General features: G+C 40.8%; 1 protein-coding gene across 1 annotated transcript in view; it reads right to left on the bottom strand.

Annotated features, from left to right (window-relative positions):
- LOC128048487 (antigen WC1.1-like) overlaps positions 1-12,958 on the bottom strand; it is a 54,823-nt gene that overhangs the window by 23,248 nt on the left and 18,617 nt on the right. The window contains exons 3-7 of the mRNA XM_052640887.1: positions 8,764-9,072; positions 8,355-8,663; positions 5,008-5,100; positions 4,617-4,931; positions 1,940-2,254 (exon numbers count right to left, since the gene is read on the bottom strand). Of these exons, the coding sequence (XP_052496847.1) occupies positions 1,940-2,254; positions 4,617-4,931; positions 5,008-5,100; positions 8,355-8,663; positions 8,764-9,072 (1,341 nt within the window). The remainder of the gene's footprint in view (positions 1-1,939; positions 2,255-4,616; positions 4,932-5,007; positions 5,101-8,354; positions 8,664-8,763; positions 9,073-12,958) is intronic.

Genomic DNA, 12,958 nt, shown 5'->3' with positions numbered 1-12,958 from the left:
GCAAAGAGAGATCAGAAAGCCTTCATCATCAATCAGAGCAAAAAAAAAAAAAAAAAAATATATATATATATATATATATATATATATATATGAAAACAAAGAATGGGAAAGACTAGAGGTCTCTTCAAGAAAATTAGAGACACTAAGGGAACATTTCATGCAAAAATGAGAACAATAAAGGACAGAAATGGTATGGACTTAACAGAAGCAGAAGATATTAAAAAGAGGTGGCAAGTATACACAGAAGAAGTATATGAAAAAGATCTTCATGACCCAGAAAACCACAATGGTGTGATCACTCAACTAGAGCCAGACATCCTGGGCCTTAGGAAGCATCACTACAAACAAAGCTAGTGGAGGTGATGAAATTCCAGTTGAGGTATTTCAAATTCTAAAAGATGATGCTGTGAAAGTGCTGCACTCAATATATAAGCAAATTTGGAAAGCTAAGCAGTGGCCACAGGACTGGAAAAGGTCAGTTTTCCTTCTAATCCCAAAGAAAGGCAATGCCAAAGAATGATCAAACTACAGCACAATTGCACTCATCTCACAAGTCAGCAAAGTAATGCTCAAAATTCTCCAAGCCAAGCTTCAGCAATATGTGAACAATGAACTTCCAGATGTTCAAGCTGTATTTAGAAAAGGCAGAGGAACCAGAGATCAAATTGCCAACATCCTCTGGATCATTGAAAAAGCAGGAGAGTTCCAGAAAAATGGCTACTTTTGCTTTATTGACTATGCCAAAACCTTGACTGTGTGGATCACAATAAACTGTGGAAAATTCTGAAAGACTTGGGAATACCAGACCACCTGACATGCCTCTTGAGAAATCTGTAATGCTGGTCAAAAGGCAACAGTTAGAACAGGACATGGGACAACAGACATGTTCCAAATTGGGAAAGGAGTACATCAAGGCTGTATATTGTTACCCTCCTTATTTAACTTATATGCAGAGTACATCATGTGAAATGCCAGGCTGGATGAAGCACAACCTGCGATCAAGATTGCCAGGAAAATTATCAGTAACCTCAGATACGCAGATGACACCACCCTTATTGCAGAAAGCAAAGAAGAACTAAAGAGCATTTCATGAAAGTGAAAGAAGAGAGTGATAAAACTCTCTAAAAACTCAACATTTGAGTTTGAGATTGGCTTAAGACTCAACATTCAGAAAACTAAGATCATGGCATCCAGTCCCATCATTTCATGGCAAATAGATGAGATACTTTATTTGGGGGGCCTCTCAAATCATTGCAGATAGTGGTTGCAGTCATGAAATTGAAAGACACTTGCTCCTTGAAGAAAATCTGTGACCAATCTAGACAGCATATTAAAAAGCAGAGACATTACTTTACCAAAAAAGGTCCATCTAGTCAAAGCTATGATTTTCTCATTAGTCCAGTATGAATGTGAGAGATGGACTATAAAGAAAGCTGAGCACCAAAGAATTGATGCTTTTGAACTGTTGCATTGGAGAAGACTCTTGATAGTCCCTTAGACTGCAAGGATATAAAACCAGTCAATCCTAAAGGAAATCAGTCCTGAATACTCACTGGAAGGACTGATGCTGAAGCCGAAACTCCACTACTCCGGCCACCTTTTGGGAAGAACTGACTCATTGGAAAAGACCCTTATGCTGGGAAAAATTGAAGGCAGGAGGAGAAGGGGATGGCAGAGGATGAGATGGTTGGATGGCATCACCAACACAATGGACATGATTTTAAGTAGGCTCCAGGAGTTGGTGTTGGATAGGGAAGCTTGGTGTGCTGCAGTCCACGGGGTTGCAAGGAGTTGGTCACAGCTGTGTGACTGAACTGAGCTGGTCTTAACTTCATTTTGTGGACCCATGTTAAATTAATTACTTAAATATGAAAATATAAAATCTCATTATTAACATTCTATGGGTTTAAGACAGACACAGAAACAGACAGTAATTCACCTGCACATGAGATGTAGGCTTCCTCCTTTGGAGAGCATGAACTGCAATTCCAAGGGTCAGAAGGACACTGCCAGAGAGAGGTATCAGTGTTCTGACACTGGATTCCATCTACCCATCGGGGTCTAGAACCTTCTCTAAGAGCAACAGAAGAGTTGAGACTTCCACTGTCCCCACAGCCAAGCTGACTGCAGATGATGGACACAGTGATGTCTTTTATGGAGCTTCGGCAGACACTGCCCCAGGTCCCATTGTAGAAAACTTCCAGCCACCCAGCACACTGCTTATCCTTGCTCACCATTCTGAGGGCCAGGAACTCTAAGATAAAAAGGGAGAAATCAGGACTGATGAGAACTGTCAGTGCTCTGGGTTTTCCTCTCTCCCAGAAATAGTGCCCATTCATCCCTGAACCAGCTGAAGAGATACCCATTAGGTAATAAGAGTGAAAGTTGTCTCCCTTTTACCTGACTTTATCCATTTGTGTCTATCTTTTTAAACATTTCTACCACCATGATGAAGTGAATATGAGCAGAGAGGAAGAGCCACCTGGGCACCTTCAGGGAGGAGAGCTGAATTCTGCTTCTTGACTAAACTTCGAAGAGTATGTGAAAGGGATGTGATACGGATATTGAGGTGGTGGCAGGATAATGAACACACAGAAGTCTCATCCAAGTCCCTGGAAACATGAATATGTTACCTAACCCGGCAAAAGGGATTTCACAGATGTGATTAAGGTAAGAATCATGGGATGGTGAAGTTAAGTTGGACTATTGTGGATTAACTATGTGAACCCAGTCTAATCACATTCTTATTGGGTTGGCCAGAAAGTTCCTTTGGTTTTTAAGTCAAAATAAAAGACGCTTTTCATGTTCACTCAGAACTTTATTGAACAGCATATTCATCATTTTGTTCCACTACCTTCTGCCATTTTCAGGCGACTTCTTAACTCCCTCTTCCCAAAACTTTTATCTTTCTAAGCAAATAACTAATCCAAGTGCACTTTATAGTCTTCCAGTGAATATAATTTTTTTCCATGAAGATAATTTTGTAAAAATCAAAATAAATGGAAATCCAAAACTGCAATGTCTGGTCAACACAGCTGATGAATCAGAACTAGCCAAACTGTGGCAGTTTTTGCCTGGCCTACAAAGAAATATGTGGTCTTGCATTATCCTGATGGAAGATTATGCATTTTCTTTGGGTTAATTCTGAATGCTTTTCATTAAGTGCTGTTTTCAGTTGGTCTAATAGGGAACAGTACTTGTTGGAATTATCATTCAGTTTTCTGGAAGGTACTCCCTTAAGAGAGGACTCCCTTCCAATACCACCACATATACAACATCACCTTCTTTGGAAGAAGACTGGTCTTTGGTGTGGTTGGTGGTGGTTCATTTCACTTGCCCCACAATCTCTTCCATTCCACATTATTGTGAAGTATCCACTTTTCATCACCCATCACAGTTTGTTTCAAAAGCAAAACGTTTTCTTTATGTTTAAGTAGAGAATCTCATGTAGAAATACTGCCATGAAGGTTTTTTTCACTTATGTGAAACCCAAACCTCAAAGCAATTAATATAACCAAGCTGGTACAAGTGACTTTCAATGCTTGGATATTTTGAGTATGTTGGCTATCTCCTACATCATATAACATTGTCTTCAAATAATATCTCAATTTGACTGTGATCAACTTCATCTGGTCTACCTTACTCTGCAGTACTGTCCAGTGAGAAATCTCCAACACAAAACTTCATAAACCACTTTTGATGAGTTTTTTCAGTCACCGTACTTCCATACACTCCACAAATTTGTTTTGCATTTCAGTTGCGTTTCTAACTTTTCTTGAAATAATAAAGCATGATATGAAGAAAATTTTTTTCTTTTTTCTTCCATTTTCAATGTTAAAATTGCTACACAGAAATTAACTCATTTTGATGGTTTAAAAAAAAATATGTGTGCTGATATGATAGCTGCCAAAAAACAATCTAACAAAATTGTTTCAAATGAAGTGAAAGACAGCTAAGTATTACTAGACTATCTTACGAAAAAAAAAGAAGGAACCTTTTGGCCAAACCAATAGAAGCACTCTTTCTTGGCTCTGGCTAGAGGGAGGTGTGACTCTGGATAATGATTAAAGAGGTGCAGCATTGCTGGTCTGATGATGGATCAAGGGGGTCTATGAGCCAAGGAATTCAGGTGGTTTGAAAAGAAACTTGATATAAGAAGTGGGATTCTTCACCAAAGCCTCAGACGTGATGCGGCCCTGTTGAAACCTTGATTCCAGCCCAGGGAGACCCTGCTGAACATCGAACCTAGGGAACTTTAAGGAAATAAATAGATGTTCTTTTAAAACAATATGTGGCAATTTGTTACAGAAGCAAACAGGAACTAGTACCATGGGCTTAAGATTTCCATCACATATGTAAGGCAAGGTGAGCCTAACTTTCAGCTGGACTTGGAAGAATTGGCTCTGCCAGGAAACAGTGCTGAGAAGAAAGGACTAGAACGTCAGCTGCTGCAGGAGGAAGTGAAAGCACCTCATCTTCACATCTGCTGGAAAGACAGGCTTCATGGGAGGAAGCTTCCTTCTCTAGCCTTTCAGCACCTTTTCCTCAGGGTTCAGACCCCCGTTCTCCAGGGCTATCACCCCTCCCCTAGCCTGTGGACAGTGTGCAGCACAGACCTGAGCAGATGACCCCCGCGTCCTGCTTGTGTCTGCAGTCATGCCGCCCCCAGCCCTGGGAAGGGCACCTCCACACGTGAGACTCATTTCCAGCACAGTTCAGGTCGTCCAGCCAGATGGGCCCTGATCCTGCCCCAAACTGAGCAGACCTCGTGGCGTTGAGGGCTTCTCCACAGCCCAGCTGCCTGCACACCACGCGGGCATCGTCCAGGTCCCAGCCGTCATCACAGATGGTGCCCCAGGAGCCCTGGTCAAGGATCTCCACTCTCCCGGCGCAGGGACCGCCCCCGTCCACCAGGCGGAGCTGTCTGTTGTCTGAGGAGAGAGAAAAGGAACAATAGGGCGTTGACCTGGGGGATGAGAATGGTCTTCTGTCCTGTAGGACCCTCACCTGAGCAGTAGAGGGCACTCTCTTCTGAACCTGCAGAGCCTGCTGGTTCCAAGCGGGAGTCGTTGCACTGGGGCAGCACCTGGGTCTGGTTTCCTGCAGAAACAGCAATGATCAGAGGGTTCATGGGTTGAAGAACAAGAAATTGAATTAAGCTAAATAGTGACCTAGTGATGAAGTCTGAGCTAAGCAATGTTAACATAACAGTAAGGTTATCATGATCTTAGGATTCACCTTCTCTAGGGAGAGCTCTGTGGAGAAGGCAATGGCAACCCACTCCAGTACTCTTGCCTGGAGAACCCCAGGGACGGGGGAGCCAGGAGGGCTGCCGTCCATGGGGTCGCACAGAGTCAGACACGACTGAAGCAACTTAGCAGCAGCAGCAGCAGGGAGAGTTCTTCTGACAGTGCCACAATTATTTTCAGCCAACCATTGCACTAAGAGTGAGTTAAGTAAACTGTTTTGTCTCTAGATATATGTGTAAACAGGAAAAGCAGAATAAAATCTTTTCCAAAGGGATTCTACCACTTTTTCATCTACAATGTCTGTTATTAAAAACAATACACATATAAAAGAGATCTCATGGAAAACCAGGAGGTAAAAGACATTAGAAAGAATTTCCCAAGTTATTCAGTTACTAGAGTTATCTCATGGAGAATTTAACTCGGCATTATTGAAGGCCTTGTGGAATTAACTGACAAAAGAAATTGACAAAATAACAACAGATAAAAATTATAGAGCTGAAAAACTTAACAGCCAATGTTAAGTAAAGGACGAGCGTTTCAGCATATTAGCTCGGCATAAGGTAGAAACACTAAATAGAAGATAAGAGGACAAATAGTCTTCTATTCAGAGATGCAAGTCACATAATAAGCGTCCTGGTTGCTATAGTTGTTGTTTAGTCAATCAGTCATGTCTGATTTTTTTGGCGATCATATGGACTGTAGCCCACCAGGCTCCTCTGTCCTTGGGATTTCTAGGGCAACAATATTGGAGTGGGTTTCCATTTTTTTTCTCCGGGGGAATTGTCAAGTCCCAGGGGTGGAACTCATGTTTCCTGACTTGGCAGATGGGTTCTTTACCACTGAGCCACCAGGGAAGCGTGTCCTGGTTATATTGCTGTGTAATAAATTTGCCCGTAAAATTTAGCCACTTAAGCAAAATGTATATTATATATACCTCATTTTGCTTAAGACTTCCTGGATAAATAATTTGGGAAAGATCCCACTTGGCAGTTCTGTCTTAGAGTCTTTCATGTGGTTGCACTTAGATCTCATCTGGGGCTGAAGTCATCTGATGACTTGACTGAAGTGTGGTTACATAAGGAAATCCCTTGAAGCATTTTAGGGGTAAAGAGACATCATGTCTGCAACCTAATTCAGAAGGATTTCACATATTCATGGAGAAATGTGGTGGGAGGGGGACAAAGAAGGAAAGACAGAAACAGAGATAGAGCGAGATGTCAACTAGGGAAGAGATCAAAGCAGAATACTAACATTGGGAAATCCAGCTAAAGGTCTTCTGGATTTTTATATTATTCTTACAGCTTTTCTGTAAGTATCAAATTACATCAAAATTTAAAAAGGGAAAGGTAAAAACAAGTCAGAGATAAATCATTCCTAGGACACTTCCACTAAAAGAAATGCTCATAACATCAAAAACATAAATGCCTAGGAGAAAAACGTAGCAGAAGATGAGCAAAACCTCTGAGAGAAATTGGAGACCTAACTGAATGGAGGAATAAACATATATAATGTCAATGAATTGAAAAACTCAACATTGTCAGTCAATCACCTCCAATTTCTGTGTAGATTAACTCTTTTCAAACAAAATATGCTTCTGCTTTTTTTTTTTTTTTGGTGAAAAATGAAAAGCTGGGGGATTTCTCTCCTGGTCCAATGGTTGAGAATCAGCCATGCAATGCAGAGGACTCAGGTTCGATCCCTGATGTGAGAACTAATATCCCACATGCCACAGAGCATCTGAGCTAGAACCTCACAACTAGGCACTCTGTGTGTCATAACAGAAGATCCCACAAGACATAATGAAGATCCATGTGCTGCAACTAACACCCAACACCGTAGATATATAATTTTTTAAGAAAATGAAAAGCTGATTCCAAAATTAAGATAAAATAAAAAAGAACAAGAATGACCAACACAGTTGACCAAAAAACCAACAAAGGTAGAAGAGTTAATAATATAAAGTAACTCTTTACATTCAAATTACCCAGACTTACGTTATAATAATTAAGAAAATGTAGTATTGGTGCAAGGATAGACAATGATACAATGGAATAGAATAGACAGTCTTTAAAAAGACTCAGACATATGCTTTTCTTCTTATGACAAAGGTGGCACTGCAGTGGGGAAAAGAGTCTTCTCAGAAAAAGATTCTGAGTCAATTGGATGTCATATGAAACTTGATCTTAACTTACATGGATATCAGTTGCAGAAGGGATGCACAATTCTATGCAAGAGAAAAATAGTTAAACTTCTATGAGATACTCTTGGGGAATGTTTTCATGGTCTTGGAGTAGACAAAGTTCTTTTTAAAGGATATAAGAAGTGTTAAAAGTAAAGGAAGAAGTTGGTAAGTTATAATTTCTTAAGATTAAGAGCTTGGCTCATCAAAGGACACCATACCATTAAGGAAATGAAAATGAAAGACCAAAGGTTAAACACACAAGATAAATAACATGTTTGTACCCAAAGTCATTGTCGTGGTAAGTTGTAGCATCATATTTGCATTAGTCAAGAATAGGAAACAGCTCAAATCTCTACTATCTATTGTGGAATGGATCAATTCATGGTCATGTGATCATTCAAAGATCTACTCTACAGAAATAAAAATGAATAAAATGCTTCTTTAAGCAACATCATGGATGAATCTCAAATATGGTGACTCGAAGTTATACACAAAAGGAAATATACTGCATAGTTTTATATACAGTTCAAACAGTAAAACACTCTATGGTAGTAGAAGTTAGGTAAGCAGTCTTAACTGGAGAGGAAGGAGACACAATTATGGGAAAACAACAGTGACTGTAGTGCTGGGAATGTTCTCTTTGCTGATCTTGGTACATGACTGAAGTCTACACTTACTGCTTATACATTGTTTTCTATGATCATATTTAAATAATATAAATAATATTGTTGCTTAAGAATACATTATTTCCCCTTTCCCCTTTCTACTTCTTGCCCTGACTTGGAAAATGAATGAACACTGAGAAGAACCACATTTGACCATGAAATATCTGACTTTTGATGTCAGTTTCCTGTCACTCTCTGCTCTTCAGGACATTTCACTCCAGGAGCATCCTGAGAACCAGTAGCCCTTCCCTCTCTTACCTGAGCAGATCACAGAGGCTGTGTTGCCATGAGAACAGTCAGGACCACCCAGGGCAGTCACAGGACAACTCCACAGGAAGGACTCAGCCCCAGAGCAGTGAAATCGGGCTGTTGAGATCTGATCACCTCCTTCCACAAAGTGTGGTCCTCTGGGGGTGGAGATGGCGACTCCACAGCCGAGCTGATGACAGACAACATTGGCATTGGCCAGAGTCCAGTGGGAGGCACAGAGTGCTCTCCATCGTCCAGAAACATTCATCTCCACCTGCCCCTCACATTGAGAGGAGCCATTTTTCATGAGTCGGACTTCTGTGTACATTGGTAGAAGAAGACAGGGTTTCAACAAAGTCTGATTTTTCTCACCTGAACAAGGTAAGCAGAGAAGTTATAAACCTGATCTACATCTCACCTGAACAGACAACATGAGCAGCTCCACTGTGGTGACAAGTACCCCCTGGACAGGGCACTCTGGGGCAGGACCAGAGCTCAGGCTCCTCCCCTTTACACCTGAACTCTTCAGCCCAGACCCGGCCATCTGACTCTCTGAAGGGCACGTGTCCCAGGACAGACACAACCTTGCCGCATCCCAGTTCTGCACAGATGACCTGTGCAGTGGGGAATGTAAAGTTCCTATCAGACACTGGGGTCCAGTCTTCTCCAGAATGAACTTCTACTCGCCCCGAGCAGCGTCTGTCTCCATCAGCTAGACGCATAAATCCTAAGAGGAACAAACAAGGAAACCCAGTGAGTGTTCTTGATCCTGACTTGAAAAATGGAAACAACACATCATAGGCAATGATGTGAATGCTTTTCTTTTCCAGGAGTGGACATGGAGAAAGAATTTGATAGTTGGTATCAGAATTGCCTTTTCATGAACAAGAATCTGAAGAGAAATTCAAAAGAATTTGCAGGGTCAGTTTGGGATGACTGTATCCCAACAATGGATACTCTGAGCTTGTTTGGAAAAATGAATTCCTTTTCTACAGGCCTGGAAACTGCAGAACACAAGACCTATCATCAGAAATGGCTGAATACCAGGAACATGTAATTTATCATTGATTGGAGAAGTGAATTTCACATTTAGGAGCCCAGGTCTACAGAGCCCAAGGAAATTGCATAGTGTGTTGGCACTCAAACATGAATGCAGAGATATGAATAACAGAACCACCGCAGAGAGACATGGACTATGACAGAGTAGAGATCTGCCATCCAGACAAAGTTAAAAAAACTTTCCTGAGACTTGTGAGGCTATTATTTTGAATAGTTTTCTCTCCCAGGAGCTAGCCTTCAAGTGACTTAGGTAAGGAAAATCATGAAGCAGGTTCCATGAGTGCATGCCACCCTGTAGAGAAGTCGTCTGAGAGAAGAAATATAGACATTGTAAATAATCCACTTTTATGGTTTTTGTATTAGATTTTTCTGATAATTTTTAATGGCAAAAATTCCAGGAATTTCTCAGGTGACTTCAGTGGGAAAGAACATGATTTAAGAAAGCTCAGAGAGTCATAGAAGAGGCGGTGTGGTCCTAACCATCTCTCTTGAAACCCCAGGATTTGTCAATGACCTTGGGAGAGAGTGAGTTCTGATTGGAAGTTTCAGCACTGTGAGTTTGCCAAACAGTTCCTGTTACAGGTTTTCCTTCTGAGACAGGAGTCATGGAAAATGCTAAAGGGGTGATATTTAACTGATTTTAATTCTGTTATTGTGCTTATTCTGTATTCATATTTGACATCAAGATGACAGAAAAGGAGATACCCCTGCTCTCATTCTCTCACAGAAACAGGGTATCCCCAGCAACAAAACTGATCCTAAGAAAATAGAGATCTATGAACTGCTTGACACAAAATTCAAATTCATTGTTTTGAAGCTCAATGACCTACAAGAGAACGCAGAGAGACAAATAAACACAAGTATACATGAACAATTATAGGCAAAACTATAAAAATGAGAAAATTAGGAGCTTCATAAAGAACTAGAAAGCAGTAAAAAAGAAAGAAAGAAAGAAAAAGAAAAGAAAAGAAAAAGAACCAAACAGAAATTCTGGAGCTCAAGGATTCAATAATTGAATTAAAAATCCAAAGGAAAGCATCAAGCAAACTCTATCATGGAAATCAAAGAATCAGTAAGCTTGAAGACATTCCATTTGAAATTATCGTTATCAAAACAAAAAGAAAATACAGTGAACAGAATACATAGCAGATATGGGATACCACAAGCAATATATATATGTATTTGAGGATCCCAGTAGGAAGAAAGAAAGAAAGAAAGAAAGAAAGAAAGAAAGAAAGAAAGAAAGAAAGAAAGAAAGAAAGAAAGAAAGAAAGAAAGAAAGGAGCAGAAAGCTTATTCAAAGAAATAATAACTGAGAAATTCCCAAACCTAGGGAGAGAAATGGACACCTTGACTCATGAGGCCCATGAGGCCCCAAATAGGTGGAAACCCAAAGAGGTCCACACCAAGACACATTATGATTAAATTACCAAAATTTAAAGACAAAGAAAAAATTTTTGAAAACAGAAAAAAAAAGTGACTTGTCACCAAGACAAAAACCTTTAAAACTAGAAACCTTGAAGACCAAGAGAGCAGGATGATGCATCAAAACTACCACTAGGAAAAAACCCTGCCAACCCAGTCATCAAAACTTCACCCAGCTAAACTGTCCTTCAAAAGTGGAGGTTAGATATATATATGTGTGTGTGTATATGTATACACATACACAAAAGGGCTTCCCAGGTAGCAGTAAAGAATCAGCAATGCAGGAGATGCAGATTCAATCCCAACTACCACCACCACCAAAACAACAACAATATATGCATATTATATATGTTATATAATACATGTGTGTATATGCTATATAATGTATACATACTAGGTATACATTTGTGTGTGTGTGTTAGTTGTTCAGTCATGTCCAACTCTTTGAGACTCCATGGACTGTAGCCCACCAGGCTCCTCTGTCCATGGAATTCTGTAGGCAAGAATATTAGAGAGGATAGAAAATCCCTTTTCCAGGGGATCTTCCAAAACCAGGGATCAAACCTGAGTCTCCTGCATGGAAGGCAGATTTTTTACCATTTGAGCCACTGGGGAAGCATATATACACATACATCAGTTCAGTTCAGTCGTTCAGTTATGCCTGACTCTTTGCGACCCCATGAATCGCAGCACACCAGGCCTTCCTGTCCATCACCAACTCCCAGAGTTCACCCAAACTCATGTGCATCAAGTCAGTGATGCCATCCAGCCATCTCATCCTCTGTTGTCCCCTTCTCCTCCTGCCCCCAGTCCCTCCCAGCATCAGGGTCTTTTCCAATGAGTCAACTCTTCGCATGAGGTGGCCAAAGTATTGGAGTTTCATCCTCAGCATCAGTCCTTCCAATGAACACCCAGGACTGATCTTTAGGATGGACTGGTTGGATCTCCTTGCAGTCCAAGGGACTCGCAAGAGTCTTCTCCAACACCACAGTTCAAAAGCATCAATTCTTCAGTGCTCAGCTTTCTTCACAGTCCAACTCTCACATCCATACATGACTACTGGAAAAAACATAGCCTTGAATAGATGGACCTTTGTTGGCAAAGTAATATCTGTGCTTTTTAATATGTTATCTAGGTTGGTCATAACTCTCCTTCCAAGGAATAAACGTCTTTTAATTTCATGGCTGCAATCACCATCTGCAGTGATTTTGGAGCCCCCAGAAGTAAAGTCTGACACTGTTTCCACTGTTTCCCCATCTATTTGCCATGAAGTGATGGGACCAGATGCCATGATCTTAGTTTTCTGAATGCTGAGCTTTAAGCCAACTTTTTCACTCTCCTCTTTCACTTTCATCAAGAGGCTTTTTAGTTCTTCTTCACTTTCTTCCATAAGGGTGGTGTCATCTGAATATCTGAGGTTATTGGTATTTATTGCAGCAATCTTGATTCCAGCTTGTGCTTCTTTGAGCCCAGGGTTTCCCATGATGTACTCTGCATATAAGTTAAATAGGCAGGGTGACAATATACAGCCTTGACATACTCCTTTTCCTGTTTGGAACCAGTTTGTTGTTCCATGTCCAGTTCTAACTGTTGCTTCCTGACCTGCATATAGGTTTCTCAAGAGGCAGGTCAGGTGGTCTGGTATTCCCATCTCCTTCAGAATTTTCCACACTTGTTGTGATCCACACAGTCGAAGGCTTTGGCATAGTCAATAAAGCAGAAATAGATGTTTTTCTGGAACTCTCTTGCTTTTTTGATGATCCAGCAGATGTTCGCAATTTGATCTCTGGTTCCTCTGCCTTTTCTAAAACCAGCTTGAACATATGAAAGTTCACAGTTGACACATTGCTGAAGCCAGGCTTGGAGAATTTTGAGCATTACTTTACTAGCGTGTGAGATGAGTGCAATTCTGTGGCAGTTTGAGCATTCTTTGGGATTGCCTTTCTTTGGGATTGGAATGAAAACTGACCTTTTCCAGTCCTGTGGCCATTGCTGAGTTTTCCAAATTTGCTGGCATATTGAGTGCAGCCCTTTCACAGCATCATCTTTCAGGATTTGAAATAGCTCAACTGGAATTCCATCACCTCCACTAGCTTTGTTCATAGTGATGCTTTAAGCATGTGTGTGTG

Source organism: Budorcas taxicolor, chromosome 5, assembly GCF_023091745.1.
Source record: "Budorcas taxicolor isolate Tak-1 chromosome 5, Takin1.1, whole genome shotgun sequence".
NCBI classification, from domain to species: domain Eukaryota; kingdom Metazoa; phylum Chordata; class Mammalia; order Artiodactyla; family Bovidae; genus Budorcas; species Budorcas taxicolor.
This window is presented reverse-complemented; position numbering and strand designations above follow the sequence as displayed.